Source organism: Nestor notabilis, unplaced genomic scaffold (genome assembly GCF_000696875.1).
Source record: "Nestor notabilis isolate BGI_N333 unplaced genomic scaffold, ASM69687v1 scaffold4036, whole genome shotgun sequence".
In the NCBI taxonomy this organism is placed as follows: Eukaryota; Metazoa; Chordata; class Aves; order Psittaciformes; family Psittacidae; genus Nestor; species Nestor notabilis.
The window spans coordinates 15,356-42,600 of NW_009933144.1; the positions used below are offsets into that span (position 1 = coordinate 15,356).

At 38.4% G+C, this 27,245-nt stretch overlaps 1 protein-coding gene across 2 annotated transcripts; it reads right to left on the reverse strand.

The window, feature by feature from the left end:
• Window positions 1-1,856: 1,856 nt before the first annotated feature.
• On the reverse strand, window positions 1,857-27,238 carry SCG3 (secretogranin III). Of its 2 annotated transcripts, none has more exons than XM_010016714.1 (12): window positions 27,117-27,238; window positions 26,495-26,547; window positions 25,903-25,948; window positions 25,594-25,809; window positions 24,402-24,544; window positions 23,256-23,417; window positions 22,754-22,931; window positions 20,751-20,867; window positions 9,394-9,477; window positions 8,675-8,803; window positions 6,576-6,644; window positions 1,857-2,415 (listed from the first exon to the last, which is right to left on the reverse strand). In XM_010016714.1, the coding sequence occupies exons 1-12, from the start codon at window positions 27,199-27,201 to the stop codon at window positions 2,297-2,299; spliced, it is 1,401 nt and encodes a 466-aa protein (XP_010015016.1). In that variant the 5' UTR covers window positions 27,202-27,238; the 3' UTR covers window positions 1,857-2,296. The 2 variants fall into 2 exon arrangements, with proteins under 2 accessions (XP_010015016.1, XP_010015015.1); XM_010016713.1 differs by having other exon boundaries at window positions 6,564-6,644.
• Window positions 27,239-27,245: the final 7 nt, after the last annotated feature.

Here is a 27,245-nt window from a genome sequence, read left to right on the forward strand (position 1 = left end):
ATGTCATCTATGCTTTGCAAAGGTTAAAAAATATTGCATCAGTCTTTTTGTGGACATGAACTGTTCATAATCACAGGTTGCTAGCTGATGGAATCTTTCCATTAACATGAGGCTCCTGAGAGACCAAAGTTGTTTGGTTTGGGTTTGGTTTTTTTTTTCCTGAAGTAGCCATTGGAGAGGGAAAGTGTCCTTTTTGTTTCTTAAGTGCAGCTCGTAGATCACTACCACTTCCTGAGAGGTAATGGTCTATGGTAAGTCATCTTTCTCCTGATTTCTTTCATAAAGCCAGATTTGGGCAACAGTCCACTTTTCCAGTGTGACAGTCACATAAGAAACTAAATCACAAACAGTTGCAGGAAACAACTGAGATCTAGAGGGACAGAAGAAATTCTGATCTTGGGGAACATTAGCTAATAATAACAACAACAAAGACTGTTTAGATGACAACTACACTGATTCAAAATAACGAGATTTTTCATCCATAATTTTCTCTAGAGTTTCTAAGGGACTATTTGTCAAACAGGAAGGTTACACTGACTACATTTCTGGATGCAGTTTTTACATTAAAGTATTGCTGTGAGTGACTAATACTGCAATTTAGTGATCCATATCAGGACATGTATGAGCAGGCAGTGACGTACTTTTTGTATGCCAGAAAGCATTAATTGGCTTATGTGTCATCAGTTTTCAAATAGATGTGTTACACCTTATTGCTACCCCATTCATTTTATATTTGTTACCAATCATGTTCTGTTGATAATGTTCAGTTCGTAATTATGTTTTGTAGGGGTTCCAAAGTTTACTTCAGTTGGCTGAGAAACATTGCTCAAATCCCTTCCTCCTTAATCTCCAGCTGTGCTGAGAAAATGATGGAGATGACATAAGAAAATGATTTAACATTTACAGAACTTGGTGCTGTGTGGACGATGCTGTAAGTCAGCATCTCCCTTCACTGGCAGGCAGATACCAACGTCTGCATCAGCTAACATTTTTTGACTGTATCAATCTCAGAGGTATCATGAGATTTTTTTTTTAAAAACACAGAGGAGGGATAACCTCAAATGGTCAACGAAGAATCTCTTAAGTAAAGAAAGCAGAAATGTCTTTCCTGGAGTTCATTTAAACAAATGACTGCTGCAGGAAATCGGTCTCAGACTTACATTTTCTGCAACTTGTTTTAAAGTTTACTTTCCTAAAAACTTCTTCACCTGTGATCTTGCTGCTTAAGATCTTCATACATAAAATTATCTGTTCACTTAAATATAAAAGATCTCATAATCTCATAAAGCTGAGCTTTTTCATTCTTCGGGAGTTACCGAATTCTTGGCTAATGATAGCGTATATATATATGAAAAAAAAAATAATTTCCGAACTAATACTGTTCCACACAGATCAGAAGTCAGTGAACAGAGATGCTGAGATATGATGCGCTCTTTAAGTTATGTCTTTCTGAAAAGCAGGGTCCATATTCCTAAGAACATCCCTGGTTGCAAACTCCCCTTCCCATGCAAAATTGCTTTTCTATTTATTTTTTTTTTTAAAGTTTAAAGAAAGTAAGGGCTATTTATACTTGTTTTCAGGCTACTCACATCAGGAATTCAACTAATTATGCATGCACAAGCATCAAATGGCACACCAAAGAGAATGTTTATACATGCTGAATAGTGGGGGGAATACAGCTCTACAATGGGAAAGGCAGTATAGTGTCAAAGATTTATCAGTGAGCTAAGGATACAATAGTCCACGTTATAGAATACTACATAAAGAAATAAAAAAGGGTCAAGGAAAAATGAGAATTTAAAACCAAGAATTCTGGCTATAAAATATTAAGATTAATGAAGACTTTAATAGGTGAATTATTTTCAAATATTTTATTTAGAGAACTATGAACTATCTTCTAATAATGCCCTTTACATAGTTGCATCTATAGAAAGCTAGTGGAGTGAGAGCAAAAAGAAGTAGCATTAAAAGAACTTTCCATCACAAACAATTGGTTTATCTACAAAAGTAAACCAAACACAAACAATAAATCAAAGAGAACGTTACATAAGTATTTGCCCCATCAAATAGAAATTCAGTGTCAGAATTTGGCATTTAGGGTTGATTTGAGTGTAGGAAAATACAGTATGCAATCAGTGTAGGGAGCACTACAGCTCTTCATTTGTCTAGAAAGTTGTCAGTACAATGTAAACAGAGCATTTCTAATGATATCCTCAAATTAACAGATCATAACTCATTGAGCTGGGAGTGAGGGAAACTATCCTAGTTTTCTACATGTTTGGCAGCCACTAGCTTTTTACAGGCTGCTGTATATGCGTTTAATTACATCAGCCTCTTCCTTGTCCAGGATGCCCTTGTCCACGTAAGCATCGGCTTGCTCGTCAATGAAATCTCTCAGCTTTGAAAGATCATAGTCTGAAAAATAAGAATTCATTTGTACAATGAGTCAGTGCCATTACACTGCTTCACCTAAGAAACAATGTCATTGTGAAGTTTATCCAAGAAATGCACTTTATCCAATGTGAAGAGAATTCACTGCAAGTGCAACCTGTGAAAATAATGTAGAAAACCCCACCACTGCATAAAGTCTTTTTATACATCATGGAGCTTCTAGTATTGAAGAGGAATAAGCATTATATTTTCTGGTCCAGAGATTTGATGTTCTAGTCTGTATGGCAAAAACTGTTGTTAAAACCCTATTTTCACAGTTGTCATGGATTCAAAAGAAAGTGTTAAACTGATTGTTTCCTAAAGAAATCCCAGTAAAATTCCCACTTACTACAAACACTTGTAGTGAAAACTCATAAGAACAACATCCTGGAAATAAAGAACATGCTTACCTTGATACAGAACATAATATCCTGACATGGAAAGTGCTGCAGTGAGTAATCTTTCTGAGAGTGTCAGAGCCAAAGGAGTCTCTGACAGTCTTTGTATGTCAATCTGCAATACCGTGTTGAAAGATCCTTCCTCATTTTCCAATAGATGAGTGCTGCTATGCAGCATCCATGCATTAACTAGCCTTTTCCTATGCCAGAAAACATCACTATTTTCCATGAAAAGAATTCTGCTGTAAAGCAATCTTTTAAATAACATAGAAAGGTAACCTATTGTGTAGTCATAACTCTGGGAACAGATCCAGTATATTTGTACAGAAACATGATGCAAGTTTCAGTTGCACAGTTTACTGCAAATGTAAAGCTTAATTTGTTAGAAGCACAAGTTAGTAGTGTGGAAAATATTTGTCTTAAGGTTCCATACTAAGTTAAATGAATTCATATCTTTCACAAAAATAGATGCAGCCTGAATTTTTCAGTATGAATTACTTATTTCATGGATAGAACCTTCAGACTATATTAATATGGATTTTGTGATGTAGTCCAATGTATATCATCATATGGCAATAAGTGGTAGGACCTTATTTCAAACTATACATTCTTAAATAAGCAGGCAATAATGACTTTCTGTCTTTTTATAGCTGAGTGACCAAAATTGGATAGAAATAGAAAGACATTAAGAAGCAAATTAATGCTTGCCATCATTTTTAAAATGGCATAAGGCAATTTCAAGTGAGTAATACAGAAAATTGATATTCAAAACTCCCCACTCCTGCAGAGGTGCCTTCTCCATATCTGAGTTAACAGGAATTTTGCCATTTGCTATTCTGAGCCCAGGATTTCACATCTGGTCTGTTACTGGCACTACTTAAGAGGATGTAACCTGTTTGTCTCTCCATCCTGTCTGAGTAACAGGGACAAACGGTACCTAGCAACTTATCATTAAGGCTGGGAGATTTCATTCGTGTTGACAGAATGAGAGTCTCCAGTGAAAAACACCATGGAATGGAAATGAACTGAAGAATAAATACTAAATTAACATAATATCCACATTATTTGCATTAACATTTCTGAGCTTGTTTTTCTTCTAGAATAGTATTTGCAACTCTAAGATCATTAAGCGGGCATGTGAAGGTTTAATTACTGAACATTTTGAGATTATAACCATTATGATATTATCTAATTCTGGCTAATTTTTATATCTCATGGCAATTTAATTGGATTTTTTCTATGAATTGATAAAAGTTAATTTCTAATACTTATTTTAAACCTATTAATTTTTACAAGTAATTAGAAAAATCAGCTTTGATTTATATTCACCACAACAGCTGCAACACTACATTTTGCTGTAAAACTGCTACAGTAAATGAAGTGAACTCTTATTTGCATGTTCAGAACAAGCCGCTTGCCATTGCAATTAATTATAGAATTAACTTTCATTCCTAAATGGCTACTGTTAGTGTTATGAAACTATACAAACTACCTAAGTATTTTGTGAAAAACCTGAACCTGCTATTTGCATGCATTAACTGGGTGACTCACAGTTATGTTCTTTAGAGACTAACTGCAATAGGACACCCAGCAGCCAATGCCTACTGATGTTAATTTACACAGGAGAGGAGCTGGTTTTAAAGAGCACTGGATTCAAAGATAAAGCCATGTCTGGGAGATACTTAGGACAGGCCCACAGAGCCTATAGATTGTATATATGAAAAACAAACTTTGGACACAAAAGCCAATCAGGCTGAAATCTAGGCTTTGGACAAGCTTCTCTTTAAATCATACAGACTGCTAAGTTTACTTGCCTCCTTAACAGGAAGTTGATAATTTTAAAGTGGCTAAATGCAAATTAACATTTCCAGGGCCATCAGTCATTGAATGAACTACAATTTCTACTGAAATTCATACAAAATCAAGTTTCTACAGATACCTGCCTGAAGAAAACTTAAACCTCTTCAAGTATATTTGGTGAGCAAAACAATCCATGAACAGGTGTGGAAAAGACTGGCCTTTCTAATACATAAATTTCCTGTGAATCACTTTTCTGCTAGTTCCCAGGTGGTAGCTAGAAGTGCAAAAATGATTGATGAACACATCAATACAACCTAATCTTGTATGGAAGAAATGCAGCACAATGCATTCACGGTTAGATAAGCTTACCCTGCCTATACTTCCTTTAACATCATCCCAGGAGAACTGAATTAGCATTTTACAAAAATAAAATGTATAGAAATGCACAATAAAGACAATGTAACAGAAGAGCCAGAACGCTGTTCTGTCATAACTTACACTTACTTTCAGGGCCATTTCCATTGCCAGAGGGCAATAAAGATACTTCAGTGCAAATGAAAATCCATCTACGCAGCAAGCATCTATCTTAATGCATTCACAGGCACATAAAATGCTATTGATCTGCAGTCACAGCCACTTTCACACTGCAGCAGTGCAGAGGAGAGGTTACTATGAAGAGGAGTGAGGAGCTGCTCAGTCAGCATGTGTGGTACAGAGAAATAATCGCACATGACTGAGATCTAATTACTATAATGAGTACATTGATAAACAGAAACATATATTAGAATTGGCAGGAAAACTCTTGAGCAAATAGATACGCTGCTGCTAATTGCCATTGCTGCTATGGTGTGGAGATAATTTGAGAGATGGAAAAATTTTTAGAAAGTCCTTCCTATTAAGGAGGCTTCTGTATAGGCAAATGAATGTGTTGGGCTGTAGGCATGCACTCATCTCTGAAATGTAATTCATATGGAGCTCAATTCACAGAGAGGGTGGCTAGATTACCCAGGGCTAATCTCATCTCAGATTTCCCTCTGCCTGGCTGGTGCAAGAAGGATCCTTCTTGCCAGGCGCCAGTCATACCCCCAGGATTGATCCCTTGGCTAGAAACCTTCGCTTACAGAGAGGGTGATGCCAGAAGATGCAGCAATGGCAAAGAAAAGGAGCAGGAGGCTGGTTTTAAGCAAGATCTTGAGGGCAAAAATCATGTGGATAAATAAAGATCTGAAAAGTAAGATGGGAATCCTCCCTCCAGCTCTCGTATAGCCTGCCTCTGAGGAAGTCAAATGGTGGAGCAGCTGCTGAGCATACCCTGTGCAGCTGCTTCAGTCACTGCTCCTCTTCTATACAGCTTTGTGTGCGAGAGCTACAAGTCATTACGGTTGATTTGGGCTGTAATCCAATGTATTACACTGTTAGTGACATAAACTTGTATCTTAACTATTTATGGTAACAAAATAAAACTTGCTGCTCTTTGTGATGGCATGCACAGTGCTAGCCAGATATGCTGCACTATACGAGACACATCCAGACATTTAAAATACATTTATTTCACGTATAAAATGGTAGTTGAAAGATGTATTGAACTAAGAAATGAAGCACTAGACAAAACTGATGTCCTGTTTCCCAGTGATAGCAGACCACCAGGACTACCTGGACAGCTGGTGAGTCTGTTTTGTGGCCAAGGGCTGTTCAAGCCAGTTTGCATAAGTTTGTTTTAGTTTACTATTTTCATACATTGATTTAACTTTTACATGACTTGCATTATTTAACTCTAACAACACCACTAATTGTCACTATAACTTAGACAAGCACAGTTTCACTTTACTATTATTTAACTTGAAGCATACTGCTGAGTTATACAACACAATTTAAATTACATGCTTTGTAATATGTATGGTGCCCACCCCAGTGTCAAGGCTTTTTGTGTCATACCTTCTTTGTTACCTTGTTTGTTGTGGTTTTTCAGCCATTCTATGTTCTTCCTGATTGCTTCCAAATATGCCTCAGCTTTCCCTAGAGGGAAGGATGAGAGAGAAATTGAGCACTTAGATCAATGAATAATGCAGCCTGTTTAACTGGGCACAGCAAAGGCAGATTAAAACTATTCTTAGTTTCTGTTTAAAAGCTGAGTCCTGTCAAGCTTAGTCAGGCAAAAGTCCCACAGATGGCTAGCAGGTTTTGTCTGTGCAAGATGAGTCATCCACAAACTCAGGATCATGGCTTTTTTGATCTTTATACATAGCTTTTGGTGATATGCACAGATACTGCATATGTGGATCAAAAGAAACCTGCAACTTTTTGATCATAATTGTTCAGCAAAGATGAAGGTGTTAAGACAGCAAGGAATGACTTAAATAAAACTGAGAGCTTTGAGAATCTGTTCATACACAAGTGTCAGAGAACTCCTCCATACAGAGTACTAACAGCATGTAGCCAATCTAAGATTATGGTATTTTGGAAAGACAAGTTGAAACACAGCTACTTCTAATTTACTGAGATACAGGATGTACCATGATAACTCCTTGTTATAGCTGAAATTTTAAAGCGATGGCTATTTTGGACTAGAAAGCACACAGGGCAGAATTAGTTCAAGGATTACCTAATAAGGCCCCTAAGGAAATATTCCAGCTAATGGGTTTTGAATTCTTAACTTGGCTGGAGCTTTATTGATGTAATGTTCTTACATTTGTCAGGGTTAAAAAAAACAACCCTGGTGTGATTAGCATGCAGAAGGCTACTACTGCCAAGTATGCATGTCTGGTCCCATTAGTAAGTGGATATTAGATATACCATGATTTTTCATCTGGGAGCACAGGATTAGCCTTATAGTAAGTTACTCTGAAAGAGCAAAGGGCTCATGATGAGACAAAGAACTAAATAGGGATCCAATTTAAATTGCTAGAAAGCTATTGGGCTGAATGTTTCTCTGAAGGTAAAGAAAAATAACCTGAACCAAACTGAACAGACACATCTTCTACATACAAGAGAAATATGCTATTTCTCACTTCCAACAGGTGACATTTTTTCTTTAGTGTGAAATTAGGGAGCTATTTTCTATGCTTAACCATTGCTGGAAAAAAAGCCACCTTCCATCTGTGAGTGGCTGATACTTCAGATGTCTGCACTGCCCACAGGACTGAAGCAGGTGACTGATGAGCTACAACCTACTATAGCCTTGATTACTGCAATTCATTACTGAGCATGTTGCTGTGAAAACATGCATCCAAAAAAGTACAAGCATAAACCAGCATCAGTGCAAAATAAATTATAAGCACTTTTTTAACCACGTGAGTATAAAATACAGATGCTTATGCTGGATCCTTATCAATAAGAGCTCACTGAAAGGCTTCTGCACCAACAAACATCCTCCTTCAGAAGTTCATTGCTATGAGGAGGCACAATGTCCTCTGCAGATTTGGTTTGAAATAGAGCAGCCGATTTGCAGAGACGAAGAGTCTTCAGCTAGTACAGTCTAATGTAGCATGGCACCCGGCGTTATATATCTTGCTAAGGCACCTATGATACTAAAACTACTACGGTGCTAAGTTTTCTTATTGAGATAGTAACTCACTGTAATAGTTTTTTCAAAGTTATGCAAAACATGTTAGTTGCTGATGACCCTTAACCTCTGGCAAGTTGTGTCACTTTGCAGAACTTTTCAGTACCTTTCATTAACAGCTTGTTCTGATATAAACTAGAGAAATCAGTGGGCTCACTCAGAACATTGAATATCCTCATCATCTTATTTCACTGAAAAACCACAGATGTGAAGAAGCAAAATCTCTCTGAACTTCGTATTGCTCTCAAGAGGGGCTATGAATTCTGTAACAGGTAACGGCCTTACTCAGCAAAGAACAGAATTTCATATACTTAAAAGTAAGCAAATAAGTACACTTCCAAATCAAGCTGTTGTGTGCTGATCCCTGGTAACCACAAATTGCAGATATTTATGCTAACATAATGGAAAAACAATACCAAAGAGAGGAAAATATTCCAATCACTTGGAGAGTTCACATGTACCAAAAGCAATGACTATTTTGTACCTCTGGGCTCTTCACTGTTTCCTGCTGCATTTTGTTCTTCATTTTTTGTAGAATCCTTTGAAATTTCATATTCCTTTTCCATTTTAGCTGCTGCTTCTTTTGTACTGTCTGCTTCTTCACTACTCTTGTCTAAAGAAATAACAGTAAGAGCAAGTTTGTATCAAATGTGTTAAAAGCACTTCTAAATCACATCAACATAATCTCTAGGAAGTAAAATATTCTGACTAATGATTGAGGAAGAACCTCACTGGAGTGGCTCCGAGTGGTTTCTAAAGGTCATCTATACCCCAGCTCTCTGGAAACGGGAATGTCTGTTTCTGCTCTTACAAACAGTAGCTGAACACATGTGACTAAAATGTAATAATACGTAGTTCATAAAGACACATTACTTTGCGTACAGAAAAATAAGAAATTTGCATTCACTATATCCAAAGCTGACAAAGATTGGTTTTTTTATTATTTAAGTCTTAAAAAGCATTGATACAGCTTGCTTCTGTATGTAATGTCTGCATTCCACAGAAAAAACACTGAATATACTTCTCAAAAATTGGATAAATAACTAAAAATTCCTCTTTTGTGTGTTTAGACATCCAAGCTGTGGCTACAGGTTCTTGAAGGACTGTATCTTTAACTGGCAGTCTGGCTTCTAAAGCAATTAGCATGCTTTTAACTGAATATGTTAAAAAGATGTGTTATCCAGGAGAGAAAACTATAAGTACCTGCTGGTAGCTTTGTTCTGGTTTTCATGGAAGGGTTCTCAAGCTTCTTCTTTGTCTGCTCAGCTATCATTGTATCTAAGTTTTCTAGAAATCAAGGTAAACCAAAACCCCAGTTATTCTTCAACAGATATGATGCAGAATCTATACTAAATTCTTTGCAACACTGGTTTGAATAGTAAGGAGAAATCTAAAAGAACAGTCTTCATCCTTGCCTCTGAAGAATTAATGCAGAGCCAGCACTAAGAGAACAAACAAACAGCTATATGGAACTTTGATAAATCTTACTAAAAAAATTAACGACTAAACCATGACAATAGGTGTACCAAATAGAGCCAATACTCATAAAGACAGTAAATTCTGCATGTATATTCTAATTATTTATGTCACATAAGTCACAAAATATAAAAATATCTGTAGTGATTTATTCAGATGAAAGCAATAAAGGGTTTAACTTCAGAAAGCATACAACACTATGAAATACGTGCTTCATCCTGGTGGGAAAATATTATCTGAACCTACTTATCTGTCTGGATTTTATATGGCTTCATTGGAAAAGAAGTCTAATAAAAGGTTTAAAATTATCTTTAGATGAAATAGATATGCAAATCAAACTGATTAAAACACATTTTTTCAAAGTTGCTGAAGTCAAGCATTTACCCAAAAACCCAGTAGACAGCCGTTGCCATGTATACAGCTCTAGAAGCCTAGAAAATGTATCTCAATGCAAATTTCAGGACTAATTTGAAAGTAAAAGTACCTTTTAATCAAGAGGGACATTTTAGATACAAGCATTGTATGCTTGTGTGGGGAAAAAAAGGTTCTTGTGATACAAAACTTTATAGATATTCACAAATACCTATTCTAAATATGTTTTCTTCATCAGGGACTGTAGTGATAGGACAAGGCGTGATGGGTTCAAACTTAAACAGGGGAAGTTCATGTTAGATAAAAGAAAGAAATTCTTTCCTGTGGGGGTGCTGAGGCGCTGGCACAGGGTGCCCAGGGAAGCTGTGGCTGCCCCATCCCTGGCAGTGTTCAAGGCCAGGTTGGACACAGGGGCTTGGAGCAACCTGCTCTAGTGGAAGGTGTCCCTGCCTGTGGCAGGGGTTGGAACTAGATGATATTAAGGTCCTTTCCAGCCCACACCACTCTTATGATTCTATAATTCTAAATACAGACCATCATACAGTGCCATTTTCCTCAGTCATATTATGGACATGGTGTAGAATTTTCTTTTCCTTTGTCATATTTTTTTTCTTTTTTAAGGTTCAATTAAACATGGATCCAAAATTTGATAGATGTCAGCTGGTGGGGTATTTTTGAAAGACTTGGTTTTGAATTGTCAATATTCTCTCTATATAAACAGATAAAATTGTATGACATGTGGTAACTGTTGCAAAATAGGTATTATAGAGCAAGTAAATTTTAGATTGTATCTTCTGTGTAAGGCCAACTTTTTATCCATCAAACAGGAGCATCTTTTTCCATCCGAAAGATACCCAGCACTGAAACCTAAAGATCAGGTTTTTAGCAAGCACATCTCTCTCCATGGCAGATCACCATAAGTGATTCTGCCTGCCATCTGACAAGAAATCACATAATCCTGTCTGCCCGAGTCCTCTATATTGTTATTTACATAAAATGAAAATGTAAGCAGTTCTTGTTGGCACCCTGCCTGATTGCACCCAGGCAATTCTACATCACATCAGAGTTGGTTTTATTTTTTGGTGAAAACTCTTTTCATTTGATACGTGTCCTTTTAATGTGATTTCTAACCTTGCTCTATGCCCTGAGCTAACCAGGTCAGGGCTGGGTTACAAGCGGGATCAGACATACTGATGAAGAAAAAGCCATGCCAGAATTATAGTGGTGGTATTGATGCCTCACTAATCACTTGATCCAAAGCTTATTGAAAGGACTGTAAACATCCCTTTCAGTTGAGCTTAAGATACTATTTTTTATCCTGAATCAGTATCATATTAGTATTCCAGAAGGAATATAAGGGTTCCTCTGTTGCAAGAGGCACAGTTTTTAGAATAAGATTATACAGCTAAGAACTTAAAACCCCTTTGTAAATTCAAGTGAATAGATTATTCTTCTACACTAATTCATGCAAATGCAAAAATGTCGCTGATTTTAGACCTTTATCCAGCAAAATGTATTAAAGTAGGCTTAATTTTAAGTATTAAAACAGGATTTTAGAACAGGACTATTTAAGTGTTTAAAATGCAACACATACGTAAGTACACTGATTTGTAAATGCCTTTCATGTCCTGTCATGAAAGTGTCTGCATTTAGGCACTGCTGCAGTAAGATTGTATTACCAGAAAACAAAGACTCCACCACAAGACTTACTTATAACCCACTTAGGCATCTTTAGATTTAAATGTCTGCATACTGATAATATTTCTAGATGTTTTTGTGATGCTGATAGTGTTTAGAAATTGTACACATCCACATACAGCATATGCTACTGAAAGTAGTAGGATTTATAGTCCTCCCTTATTTAGTTACTTCTATAAATACCATTAGGAATTCTGAGTCTTTTATTCTGAGTCTAGGAATTCTGAGTCTTTTATTCTGAGTCTTTTTTATTTGGCTAACCATTTGAGTCCAATATATGAGTAATAAATAATACTTCATAGAATGGTTTGGGTTGGAATGGACCTTAAATATCATCTGGTTCCACCCCCATGCTGTAACATGGTAATGTGCAATGTTTTCCAGCCATATGCATTGAGCAGTCACATTGTATATCAAGTTTAATACAGCAATGTTGACCACTAATGATCCAAGCTCTGCCACTAAATCCAGACTGAATATGATATCAACTATATTCCATTTTAAAAGCTTATTTTGTCACTAACGATGTGGACAATTTAATATGACAGGCATTTTAATAAGGACTGTGTTTTACAGGAGAAATAGTGACAACTCTATCCTGCTACCTGGGTGGCACATCAACATGAATCTCAAGCAGCTGTATTTTCGGTGTGACAGAGGAGTTAACTGTGTAAGCCTGCTCATGTTTATGGGGATCATGTGGTGTACCTACACATGTATCATAGAGAGAATTTTAACAGAGAATCCCAATTCTTCCTGAACAGGATTTATTGCCCTTTCCCCCCCTTTAGAATTACCTGTCTTTAACATCTGGTATTGTTTCAAAACACGTTTGTACTTGTCATACTTGGCTAGGCCAGGGCTGAACAGTGTTTGCTCTGAGCTACGTTGATGGTGTGAGTCACCTTCTCAATTGAGATGTGCCTGGCCAGCAGCTAAGCAACTGCATGTTGGATTTGGAGGTCTAACAAGAATCAATTACTTTTCGGGTATTGTTTCCCTAGCAACGTAATTTTTACGGAGGAAGAGTTTAGAAAGGTACTGACCTTTCCCCAGAGCTGGCCACTTACTTGAAATGGCACTAATTAAAACAACGGAACAATAACTACTGAGCTAATGGCAGTGACCTACGTTGGTAAAATAGGTCACTCCTCTGGCGGCTGGCTTTCTGAGGAGCGCTATAATCTCATCACTGGAACCAGACACCGGGAGTCAGAAGATCTGGTTTCTGCATTGCCTCACTTTCTGACTTGCTCTTTTATCTGGGATGACTCACTGAAGCATTCATGCTGCAGGAGGGCTCCTATTTTGAGTAGGCGTTCTGAGACACCCTAAGCCCACATTCTACAGGCACTACACACCAATAGATCCTATTAATTGCATCTGAAAATGCAAATTCCTAGCAGTTTTCAAACTTGTGAGTCCTTTGAGTCCAAAAATCTGAATTGCATAAAAGCAGAATGCTTATCTGTGCTCTGGGAGAAACCACTGTGGTGACACCCTTCAAATCCATGGGAAAAGACACTGAAAAATATTACCAACTAAATTTGCTTTTATTAGAGAGGAAGAAACTAATGTACCCATCCAAGTATTTAACAAATTGGTAATGGAAGCCTGAAACGGACCCTTCTCTGTAAAGTCCAGTCTGTCTGTCTATAGATTGACAGGTTTATGGTGTTTTTTGCACTCTTGTGAATCTTCCTGCAAAGGTTTTTTTCATCTGCATAATTGTCTTGCACCCGGGAGGCAGTTTCACATTCTATCCTCATCAAATTGACTGAAGCTGAGATTTCATGTCATTAAAGTTCCACAGAAAGACCTGCTTTGCTGCTGTTTTCATACAGCATGGATAGGCTGTGTTTATTAAAGGAGCAAAAAGGATGACAATGGTACCTGAGAATCTTAATCATAGATAAAAAAATCAGTTTAATGAGTTCATACATTGCAGCAGCTTCAGCTGGGAAGCTTTGTGCTGATGACTGCTTGTATGAGATGCACATATTTCAGGCATTAAAAAAGCACAGTTGTCCCAGGGCTCCTCTGTCTCCTGCAGTACATGATCCTGAAGAGTTTGTAGGGGTTTTTTCCATCTGTGACAAAACTCAGGACATCACAGCATTTGCTTGTGACTATTCTGTGGGGAACAGCATACCTGATTAATTATTTGGCCAAATCTTCCTTTTAGTTACATGAGTGCAGGTCCAAGAACAGTCAATATCCACTGGATCTTCACCAATGTAGCCAAAAGCAGAGCTTGACTTTTAGTTAGCTCATACATGTATCATGCATTTGTCATGTAAACTGCCTAAAATGTGATGAACAAGAGAAATCCCTCCGTTGTGGTGTTACAGATGGGTCTCAGCCTTGCAAGTCTCCTGTTCCTTTCTAACTCCCTGCCTTACAGGTACGACATTTTCCTTTTGAATCTTCCTGTTTGACAGATTTTTCACAATGGTGCCATGAGGAATGACATGTCAGGTGACAAACCCCAGGTAGTGGCATCACTTGTAAATGATTACAGGCAAGATAGATGGTCAGAGTGATTTGAAATACAAACATTAGCAGTATCAGATAAAACCTGTTTCCTTTGCATTGCTCCAGGTCTCCTAGAGCTGTGTGGTGCAGTCCTTTCCTAATCCTTTCCCATCCTGAGGCTGCTACATGGCCTGTGTGCACATTTTATATATTTTGGAAGCATGCACCTTATAAGCATGATGGTTGGGGACTGAAGCAGCACACAGCCGCCTCTACTGCAAGAGTGGGATGGAGCTTAGTTCTGAAAGTTCAGTGACACCTTCTTTACCCTGCACCCACATCATCATCTCAAATCGTAACTTATGGTCTCGGTGCTCAGCTGTCGACAGAGATATTGAATTTGGAAAGTAAGAGGGGTTATTTACGCAGCTATTAGATACAGCAAGAGAAAATAAAAGCATTGCCCTCCTTTCTTTAGTAATGCCAACCACTTGATAGGATGCAAAGCCTAGATTTTCAGGCACTAAGCAATATACTTGTCAAAAGAGACACTATGAGGAGATGGAGATTTCTTATAAAGTATCCAGTGGGGAAAGCATAGAGGAGGCAGTGAAGGGAAATGGAAGACGAGGCAATACACTTGCAAGAAAAAGCTGCAAATGTAAAGGGTAGCTAGTGATAAGCAAAGGAATGATCTGTAATATATTCATTCTAGTTCTTTGACGTATGATTTGATAGTCATGTAATAGGATAACTAATTCTTTTTCTCATCACAAAACTACTGGATCTCTCCCAGAAAGATATCTGGGAAAATTTAGATCCTATGGATACTGGAAATACCATGTTCTCACTGTCACTCTCAGGTGATGCCCATTTTACTGTAGTGTGTGGTGGTCCTGGTTTTTAAGACTTGGGAGGTTAGCTGTAATAGACTTTTCACACCATAGCTACCCATTTTTTTTTCTCTTCAGTGAGTCTGAATGGGGGAAAATAGGTGATAAGGTCTAAGCAGAGGGGGCAACAAAACATTCCAATGCAAAAGTAGGATGGGACAGACATGGGTGAGGCATGGGACCAGGCTACAGAAAGAAAAGCTATAAAGTTGCAGTGGGGTCTGTGATCAACATATTTCCCAGGTTCCAGTCTTGTCTGGGACCTTTGCACACTCTCTGTCCCCACATCCTTTTATTTTACCTTCATGCAAGTTCATCTTGGGTTTAGCTGTATTATGAAATACTGTCAGTGCCCTTCACCTCCCAGGTCAAAATGAAGGAAAGAAAAGGTTCACATGATACTGTCCACACATCACTTGCAGCTTCTGGCACTGGTTTAGCCACACCTTCCCTCACCCCTCTGAAATCACAGAGTCTGCACCAGAGAGCATGTGCTTCTGGAGACAGTGAGTAAGGGAGGGTGATGCCAGTCTGTGCTGTGATCTGCTCTTTGCCTCACGCCTTTGGTTCTGTGCCTGTTCTTGCCTGAACAAATATCATGATCAGACCTTTGGCCTGCAGCATCTGTGCTGATGAGAACTTCAGCCATTAGTCACAGTGTTCAAACAAGTCCTCCTCGACCAAGAAAAGACCAGATTGTGTCTACTACGCACTGGCCTATGCCAGAGAAATTGCAGAGCTTTGCCTTGATCAGAAGTGGAGCTGTGGAGGCTACCAAGTGCAAATGTGAGAGGCAGAACAGAATAGGTATTCCATATTCCTCAGCATGCAGAGGCAGGGACATGATAAAAATCAACATAGGGGACTTTCTGCCTCTTCTATTTCCCCTGCAGCCTCAGGGGAAATTTCATGCTGCCTGTCTGTCTGAAAGAGAGTATTATAGTAAAACAATATCCAAGAGTAACTTTAGGAAAGGACAAACTGATGAGTGCATGTATACCTTGGCAATAGCTTACCAATGAACCATCCACTTCCCTATTGCTAGTACATCCTGCAGTTCAGTCTTCTTTCCAATTGTCCATGGAGAACAAATGATGAGGGGGTAGAAGAGGTAAATAGAGACATCTGTTCATGTCCATTTCTAACTAACACAATCTCCTACTCAGTCACGGGGGAGAGTGTGGATTCTGACAGTGAGTCAGAGCCAAAGGGAGGCGGTGTGAGAGGTGGCTTTGGTTGGGTCTATGGAGGGAGGCAGCTGTGACTCAAACACTGCATACTAATGAGCTGGAGCAATTTCTCCATTTCCCTCCTAATTAAAAGGGGGTTTGCTCCCCAGTCAGTCTGCAGTGGGCTGTGTGCTGTACACTGTGGCTCCAGTAAGTAAAATGCTCTACTGCAAGGAGGTGGAAAGTGGGATCTCCCTCAGAAAGAGCAAAGCTATGGAGTGCTCAAACTTAATTTTCTTCCCACACTTTGCCTCTTTCTTTTCCAACAGAGCCCTGATTTAGAAACTGAAAACAAAATTACCAACCTCAATCATGTGATGTGATAGAACATGCAGTTTCATGGTGAAGCTTCTATAGCTCTGTGAGAGAGAGAAGTACTGATGGCAAAAGTTTGTGCTGTATGTACCAGCCAGTAAGAGAGAACTCCATGCAAGAATACAATGTGCGCATAACTAATTTAGATTTCTAGGGTAATAGTTCACTGGATAACACAACTTTCATTCGGTTGGGGTGGCAATAGATAAATTTGCTAGAAATCTACCCTTGCAAGCAGCTAACAGCAGGAGAATATAATCAATGTACTGTGTAAAAAGAATTCATACCTACACAGTGGTGCCTCTTAGGAATTTGTCTAGCATCTCTCAAAGCTCTTTTTTTGTTATGGTCCACTAGGCTCTAATTACAAATATTTCCTAGAATGCTTCTAAAAATTACTCATTATTTTGATCTTATTAGTGGGACATGATTTACAAACATATCTGAACAAACTGGCAGGAACCATTTGTTCCTACTTCTAAGCTGACAACAGTATTATTAAAATAATGGTATTACAAAACTATAGTTTACATAATTACCACAAACAGAGCTTTTACCAGGATAGTAGTGGAATAGTATGCTATCATTTTAAAATTAGCTAGATAGCCTGGTGTATGCAGGAAAAGTCACTCAGCAGACAAAAAAAATCCCTTTTGTGTGGTGTAGACAAAGATTTTCCTTAACATTTATCTGGCCTGTGATAGATGGCTCTGATAGAAAAGCTCTCAGAGTGAATCTCCACCATGACACTACTCGGCAGACAGAAGGAAAATAAAGGAAAGTATGGTATTATTCCCAAACTACATTCAAACAGTAAAGTATCTATACAATGCACTCCTTATTCTGCTCTGCTGAAATCAAAGTGAGTGGCTTGAACAGCACTTTTTCTCTTGAAGCACCATGAATGATAGAATCCTTTCATTTCTGCTTGGAAAATACCGTATTGGCTATTTATGCAACAGAAACAGTATGAATGCCATGAATAATGAAATATTTTATGCTGAATCACTTGTAACTTCTCTGAAAGTTTCTTACTGCTTTCTGCTGGTCATTACGTGGAGAGATTCCAACTCTTTCATTCCATTCTGTCACTGCATCCTTGCCAACAGCAATCATTGTTTCAATAGCTATCCTAAGTCCTTCCTAATATTCATCCTGTTCAGTGATAACAGCCTGTGCCTCTGGCAGGCTGCAGCAAGCAAAGAGGGTTCAGCTGTTTGGGCAGCATTTGCTGGATGCTGACAACCAACCCATAGGTGGATGAGTTGATACCACAGTTGGATCTAATTAATAAGCCACCTGTGTAACTGAGATCCTTTGTCATATGATTAATTACCTTATGCTTTCTGTACCAAGAATATTTGTCCATTAATTTAATTGCAAAAACGATATTAGAACAGCTTTCAATCTTCAGAAGGCAGATAAGCTTTCTAGAAGGATTTCTGAAAGCCTTTGAACAGGCTATGCATATACCACGAGGCCTTCACTCCACAGAAGAATTAGTACCCAGTACAATAAAATATAGCATTCATAGTTGAGGAAGTAAAGAGTGATGGAAAATAGTGGCATTTTGCCACAGCAGGGCAATTATCACATATGGTGCACTTCAGCTGAACACACAGTTTAGATCAGTTTGTTACAGCCTGTCTTCAATGCTTCCAGAGCTATACTTTCTGAATAGATGCTGTAAAAGGTAGGCAGTACTTTTTCTCCTGGCTTTCAGGGTTCTGATATTTAGCATATGGAAAGCTTTTAAATTTCTACTTAATATTGAATATGTGTATTAAAACAAGAACTTCCCCTTCCTTGCATTTGTATGTATCCGCATGTGTGTTTTCTTGCACCACGCTGCAGTTAGATCCTTTGTAACTTAAAGCTAAACCTAATAAAATCATTCACTGCAGCAGCAAGATACTTTCGCCTAGAGTAGGATACAATGATGATGACATAATGCTGTGGTTTCCAAATCCCAAACCAGCTGTTACTGGTATATGCATTCAAAGTCACTGTCTCTGCATCTGTGCGAGAGGCACAAAAGCTTGTGCCTTCATTCAGTAAATGATTTATTATTTTGCATGTATAATTCAGGGACATAGCTTATGCACGGCTTCAGCCACAGAGTAGGGAAAAGTAATTTAGGCAGTTTCCTACTGTAATAAAACAGAGAAAGGATATAATCCATCTGCACAGAGCCAGTATGCAAAAAGCTGCCCATTTTAAAAATTGTTTCTTCTCTCTGACAGTCATTCATACTAATTCCTTTATCTGCTATAAATAAACACAGCTGGGCATCAATCCTCTAACCGAAACTGCACCAGAAACACAGTACCTATTCAAGCATTACTGGGTATATTATGATGTAACTTTTAGTTGAATAAGGGTGGCAGTGAAACTGCTGCCATGCTTAGGGATACTGCAAGAAGCTAAGATTCTCCAGTGATTGCTGTTCCTGAATCTTTGACAGTATTAGTCCAATAAATGGAGGTCAGCTTTAAAGTAATTTCTTAACAGCAAGTCTAAAGAACCAATACCACAGAAGTAACTAGAGACCTATAAGAAAGCTTTTTTTCACTACAGTAAGTTGCTTTGATGGAGTAAAAAATCCATCTCTCTGTAAGTCACTCATTTGCAAGGCAGAGTCTGGATATATCAGTTGATAGTCCTGCTTTAAATCCAGACTGAATCAGACCTCTGAACCTAATCCCTGCCTTCTGTACTATGTCATCATGGCAATTTGTTTCTAGGGATACAGTATTTATTTACTCAAAGTAAAGCCAGTGCAAACAACTGCCCTGAATTTGAGCAGGAAAAAATGCATCCCTAGTGTAATTCCATTATCTGAGTGGTCTTGCGTCAGGGATGAATTTAGCCTATTAAATTTTGGCACAAGACTATCATTGAGGGCAATATCTGCTCAAGCTATATTATCTCCATTTGTAGAATGCCACTGAAACCACTGAGGTTGTAACCAACCATTTTTTTATGTGCGTCTTTCTTTAAGGCATCCAGAGAAGTAAAGAGCTGAACTGCAGCATAAGTAGTAAAAACATTCCAAAATTCAAGGCTTCTCACAGAAAATAAAGGGATAATCTTGGTTGGAGCTATAATGAATTCTTTAGAGAACAGGTGCAATCATGCACTGAATGTGAATTATGATACACTGGATTTTTTGTAGCCAAGTAATTGATAATCAATCCATACAGTTACAGTTGCATGCATCAACCATGTATCTGCAATGGCCCATATCAGATAAACCAGCAGAAATCATGTAAGATCGCTGCCAGTCTTATCTCTGTAATGGGCTGATTTATTAAGCTGAGAAATTGCCCTGACGTAAACAAAACCTTTTCAGGCTAACCCAGAATCAGGAATACTTAAGAAGAAATGAAAGGTTTGTTCAGAACTTATGCAGCCAAGCCCTTCTGTAGCTTTGCTTGTTAATCTAGAAAGGCTACCTACCAACAGTTAATAGAAAAGTTTTGTAAAAACCAGGAGAGGTGTGTGAGAAAACAGAACAACAAAACCAGGCTGTTCCAACATCCCTCTCCAGGAAATTTTACAGAATCTGCAGAGCCACAGACTCTAAAACAGATCCAGGAGAAAGTGCTTCAAAAACCACTCCTGTGCCAAGATGTAACACTTTCCATACATAGAAGGAGTTTCATTTGGTAAGAAGACTATAGCATTAGGTCCCATCTACCCTAGCTGCATACAGGTGACAGATGAAAGGTACTGAAGTGCTGGATTCTTTTTAGAAAATGCAGGTACCTGATCCACAACAATATATCTGAGCATAACACTAATCTTCCCCTGACATAAAGCCACTGAAATCAAGTGTGCTTCACATGTGTGAAAGTGGAATAATCTTCTGCATACGTATCTGATAAATAACCTTTCCTTCATTTGATGGAAATATTAAAGCAGTTTGGAATTTAACATTGCTATAATGAATGATGAATCATTGCCAAGTACAGCTTTAACATTTTGAATGAACAAGTCTAAAACAGAATTCATATGAGCAAGAAACAGAAGATAATTACCACTATTGGTAAAGAAAGAACATAGCATTAATAACACTGTTGCATAAAGTATGTGCTCTCACCCAGATAGGAAACTCCTTCTTCTGGTGTGATTGTTCCATATTTAACCATCATCTTCACAAAATCAATCAGGGTTTTCATAATAGTTATCAAGGTCTCTTTCTCTTTTGCCTCTGTCTCTGCATGAGGAGATACAGCAAAACTAGTCAAAGACTTCAGACAACTTGGAAAACTCAGTTCTGCAGACTCTGCACAAACTTCATGCGTAAGAAATGACCTACTCACTAAAGAGAAAATGCTGTGCTGGATTAGCAAAGAGAACTCCTATATATGTTTCCCCTTAAACTGCTCCTGCAAAGTACAATTGAATATGCTTTAAAACTTCAGGGTTTGGTTCTTCATACCTTTTTGTCTTGAAGGTCTATGTTATGGAAGGCAAATGGTATAATTCCATTTTACAGATAAGAACACTAAACACTGAGATGAAGTGACTTGACAGAGTTCAAATTGCTGGTCAGAGGGCAGATATAGGCAGAATTTTCTACAGTCTCTGTCTTTTTTCTTTTAGTAGGTCAGTCTGGCTCTGTATGAGGAAGATAGCTCAGTGATCCTTAGTCCTATAAGATCCATGAGTTCAATGACAAAAATGTAAAGTGTCTCAAATGAGATTGTTAGCATGCACAGTATCATGGCTGGAAAAATATAATATAACATGGCTGGGAGGATCATGGCTCCAGAATAGGATACTAACAATGATTTTTCGTTATAAAAATCAATCTTTCTTGCCCATACATATCTCTATCTTCACAATCATTGCTTCTTAGCTTTCTTTTTTCACTGTTTATCTGCTGAACAATATGACTCTATTTCTGCATTAGCAGCATGAAACTCCCCCCTCACACAGTTTACCCAAGCTCTTCCTGCAACCCAGGTTGTTGCTGAGGGACCCAACAGAGCCAGGGGCACTGTCAGACAGGGACAGTCAGAAATACACTCCCAGCCTTGGCAGAGGGTCAGCCCCTTTGGAGAGCTGCTCAGCAGGTGTTTTTATTGCTGCCTGCAATTTAACCCATATCTGTAGGATGCAATTGAATCCCCTGTCCTCCAGCGTGACACAAGCCAGAAGGTGAACAGCATAAAGCAGGAGACAGGTAGAGATGTGCAGCCAGTGGGACCTGGTTCTATTTGCTTGATAACCTATTAAACCCAACATGCCTCTCTGCTTTGTGAGTAGAAAAAGAGAAAGAAGCAGCATACAGAACTGCTATGGGAAAATGAAAAGAACAGAAAGAAGAATATGAAGTTTTGCTCAAGATTGGATTTGAGCAAAACATGCCCCCAGGTTCTAGCTCTCCACTCAGGAGTTTATAAGAACAGTTTGAAGCAAGATTATGTCTCCTGCAGGACAAGGAATCTACAGAATGAATTGTTGCTGACTGTGCTGGAAAGAGAGAAGATATGCTGGCTGCAGAGGGTGAGAGTGGGTGTGTGGCAGAGTGTGCTGACAAAGGGGCTGTGGCGAGGTGCCACAGTCTTGCCTGAAATAACTGGAAGGCAATGATGTCTAGCACCGGAATAGGAAGAGACATGCAGAGCTTTCATTGCAATAAACAGCAAATCTGTGGTTTGTGAAAAGGCTGGGTGGCTCAGACTCATTTACTGGTACTATCACTGGGAGAATTCTACTGTGGCTTACTCGTACCTCTGTTGGCTTAGAAGACACGGATGTTACTGGAAAGATCTCTGGAGAAAACAATTTGCCAGTTTTTCCATCAAGCTGTTACGGGAATGAGAAGAATTCAGGGCTCCCGAATCATACAGCACAAGATGGGAAGGGCTACCTAGGTCACACAATTTGCAGTTTTGAGTGCTGTTCCTCCCAGTGTTTTGCCATACTCACTACTCATTAATTTCTGCTATGCATCTTAGAGAACATTTTTAAAGCACATGGTCTCTTGGCAACTAGGGCAGCTGTAGGGAAGGGAGAGCATGAGAAAAAAACAGAGAAAATACAGATTTTCTAACTTTTTTCCTAACTGTTCCTGTAAGCACACAATGAGCTCACCTGAGTTGAGGCTTTTTAATAGTGCGTAAAAGTTTGGAAAATATTGGAGGTCTTCAAAATTATCTTCAGAGGGCAGCTCATTTCTTCTTTCCAAGATATTAGATGATGACCATGTGTTATCCAGTGTATCATCAAGCTCTCCATTAATGAAACTATCTTGATCAGCTTTGCTTGATGTCTCCATAAAAGACATAAAAAAATAATTATCTATAAGCACATTGCTTTTGGTGATAGAGTTAACAGAGCAATAAATAGCATCATTATCTTACAGCAACATTTTCCTAATTGTGAGGTGAAGATTCTACTACTTTCTCAAAGTTATTTCAATTTGGCATCTGACTTAAACCTCAAAGTAACTCATGGTTCATTTTTCTATCTGATGGAATTACTTTAAGAACACCTTTAGTTTCCAGATTGAACAAATTTTTCCCTAAAGCAAAGCAGTGTATTGGTCTGCTTGTACATTTGGCAGATGAGTCAAAATAATTTGCTAAGAAGTTACCATTCTTTCCTGCTGCTTTTCTTTTGTATCGCTCTCTGCTCTGCTTGGAGGGTAATCAAAATCTTCAGACTCCTTCTCACGGTCCTTTGCTTCATTTGCAATTAGCTGTTGTAAAACCTCTGCTACTTCATCTTCCAGGGTATAGGCCTGACTCTCTGTGATCTGTTGAAACATGTGTGCAGAGTACTTATAGAATATTGTGGTTTTCCTAGATTAATTGTAGATACGAAACTTGAGCTTTGTAAATAGGTTGCTTCAAACATGTTTCCTTCAAAGCTAAGCACAGACAAATTAGGTGCAATACGTTTACTGATGTATATGTGTACACATAGAGACATGTCTATATTTTTATAAAGATACATATACACACATACAAACACACATGAAATAGGTGGGTATACATAAAAAACACCCACCCACCCATACAGCCTCCAGTAGGAAAGCAAACCCATATAGGACTTAACATACTGGAGTCTAGCTTTAAAGATGGAGCTTAAGTGTGGTATATATGTGTATATATGTGCGTGTGTGTATAAATACATACATTCTGCAACATATTAGTGGCATTCAGCATGCAATAGCTACTTGTAAAATCTACTGCAGAAAAGATAAGGTTTATATTTCAAAATATAAGGATCCCATATTGCAATGGCTAAAACCATTGAGACATCTAGAGGTCAGGGACAAATCCAGTCTTGCTAAAAATCAGTAACAATGAGAAATGTATCCCCAGCTAACAAGCACCATTATACACCTGCTGGTGACAATAATTAGCAGGTGGATAGGAATAGGCTCAGACCTTTCCCCATAAGCATCCAAAATAAATTAAAAATACAAAAGATCTTGATGAGAATGAGAAGAAAAATTACAGGAAAAATGAGGGCAGACATGGGAGGAGTACAATCAGTGAATGTTTTCTCAACATTCTGCAGCTTGGCCTATTTTTTTGCAAAGCCATCACAGGAACAACAATGTTATTGCAGAGCTAAACCAATGTGCCCGAATGACTCAAGAAGCTTGCCTATAGCCTACACCCCATTCATTTTCATTCAAGTCAGCAGGACACAGTGTTCATACAATTGCTTTTTAACAGAGCATTAAATGAACCCACAAATCAGCTAAATGAAGTGTAAAGAAGATACTTACTAGGCCCAGATTTAGAAGTTTTGAAACGATCTTGTCAAACACTCCTCTATCATTTTCCTCATAAATTCTTGCAGCAATTTTTTGAACGATGTCTTCAGCAGTCAAAGGAGTGCCATCTAATTGATGGAGGCCATCTGGATCATCTAAAAGGATTACAGTTTAACTGTGTGCTGAGTGTCCTAACTCATTTGGATTAGACATCTTGTAAAAGAAATATCTGCCCACATCTTTTTCTTTTCAGAGCAAACCAGCACTTTTTAGACACATTAGGAATATACTTTGATACACATTTTAGAACCCATTACATCACTCCCAGTAAAAAGTTCTTTGTGCCCATTTTCCACATCTGAAAAATGCCTGACTTGTTCTTTTGAAAGAGCAGAGATGAATTTCAGGAGCATACTCTCCTGCTTATAAAAAAGAACGTAAGAATGAGAGAACACTGCTCACATATCTGCTTATATGCATCTTCCTGGTATCAACTTCCATTGTATGGCCCCTTAGACCAAAACTGATCATGACAAACAGCATACTATCTCTTTGTCTGGATTTCAGCAAATGAAGTTTTAATTATGTAATCATTACTTACAGCAAATAATATTATCATTACCAATGGGAAAGCGAGTATGATGAGGAAACCCTGGTCTGTGATCAGCATACTTTGATATAATTAAAAAGATCCTGAGCTAAATGCTGCTCACAGCTCTCAGGGGGCTCACTTAAACTACAAGTCAATTAACTACTCCTGTAGTAAAAGCAAGTGTTCTTTGGCCTTCCGTAACTTTTTAGCTTTGTGATGAGGACAATTATCTAACATTGCACAGAACACTTGGAACAAATATATGTGATTTAGCTCTATATAAAAGTGCATCTTCCTTTCAAACCAGAATAAACGTATTTTCATTTAAAAGCATGTCCCATTTTCCTTCCATCAAACTGTTCGAAAACATAATGCAGACTACACAGTTGGATTTTCCTCCACAGAATAAGACTGTGAAAATCAACAGCAATTCTTTTGTCTTGTGTTTCAAAACCTAATTCTAATATGACAAGCTTCCACTACTGGAAGTAATCGAAACTGCATTCCAGTAACAAACAGCTCACGCTTAGTGGTGACTGCAACATTCATGACTGCAATCAGACTGCAAGAGAAGTCTAACCTAAAGTTCACTGAAAGATAATTACAGAATACCTTGGAATTTATAATCCACCCCACTTTTAGTGGAGTCATAGTCATCCACAAGCCTGCGGTTCTTGGTGGAGTCTGCATCATCCATGGCCAGTTGCTGTTCGTACAAAGAGCTTCTAATTGACTCCCTCTCCTTTTCATTCCTCTCTCTTTCTGCTACTGACTTTAGCAGATTCAGATCATCGACAAAGGAATAATTTCTGAACTCTGGCTTATTTTCTGGAAAATATATCAATGCACACATGACATAAAATCTTACACCTCTTTGAATCCGTTATGAATATTGCTATAAAACCAGGAAAGATATTTTACCTGTGGAAGCTATCTTCCTATTCTTGTCTGCCTCAGCTTCAGCAATCTGATATACAAAGATAAAACAAACAAAACAAACAGGCAGAAGGAATAAACACACTAAAATGCGCGATCTCTTAATTTATCAGTACCAGCAGAAGCCTTAATACCTGATCTTCACTCCCAGTAAGAAGTTTGCCTTAATAAGTAGAGCATGATTAAGCGCTTGGCACTTTTTGTCAGTTCCACTGCATCCTCTGATCAGAATTGGACATTATGAGAAGCTGCGATGGGCTTTCCATTTAAAGATAAATGCCAGTTACATTTTCCCACTTCAATCCAAGCTCCTGCTATATTCCTGTAGGATGTCAATACAAAAGGGTGGCACACCTGTGATCTGCTGGAGCTAACAACCTGCTTTTGGAATGCTGGACAGTAAAACTCTATATGCCCATTCTCTGTTTTGTGTCCAAGCCCATCAATATTTACTGACAAATCTGATAACTCATTTGTTAAGCCATTAGGATATTCATGGATCTGGTACTTGGAGGCTCAAAATATTACGGGACTACGCAAACCAAAAAAAATTGTAAATATTTTTTATATCACTTACCTGTTCCTCCAAAGGTCTTTCTACACTTAATTGTCTGTTGTGTATAGCTTTATCTAGAATAAAAAACCACACATATATACACTCATTTATATGATGCATGCAACTACCAAGGGACAGCATTTAAACAAAGCATGATTGTTTGGGGCAGAAGGAGAGGTTCTGCAAAAGATGTAATACAAATACAGATATAGACTTAGTAACCCCTTTCTGATAAGAAAACTAATAAAAAAAAGGGGGGGGGGGGGGGAAATGCTGTAAGAGATTGACTAAAATAGCAATAATCGGATTGGCACAACCAAGAGATTAAAAATCTCTTACATCCAGAATACCAGGGCAGACTGGGAGTGAGAGAGAGACTTGTGCAGAAACTGCTATAGAATGGTTGAAAACATTGCTTGGAAAAGACTGAAAAAATTCAGAGCTTTTCCCTCTACCAGCACCTATCTTCACTTTCATATTAGATTGCAACTTCAGTGATCCAGTGTCTTGCACCAGGAATATTGTTTCTTTAGGATCTAACTGCTTTTAGTCAAGCGGATGGAAAGTTTTTACTTTATCTGTACCCTGAGAAACTTTCCCCATTCATAGAAAACGGAGAAAATGCGTTAAGGAAGATGCTTACCTTTGCCCCCGGGCTTCGGGAAGCCGTGCGCCCGGCTTGCCAGCAGCGACAGCACCTGCACCACGACGGCCAGCTTGAGGAACATCCTGCTGCCGCCCAGCCCCCTCGGAGGGCGAGCCTGGACCGGGG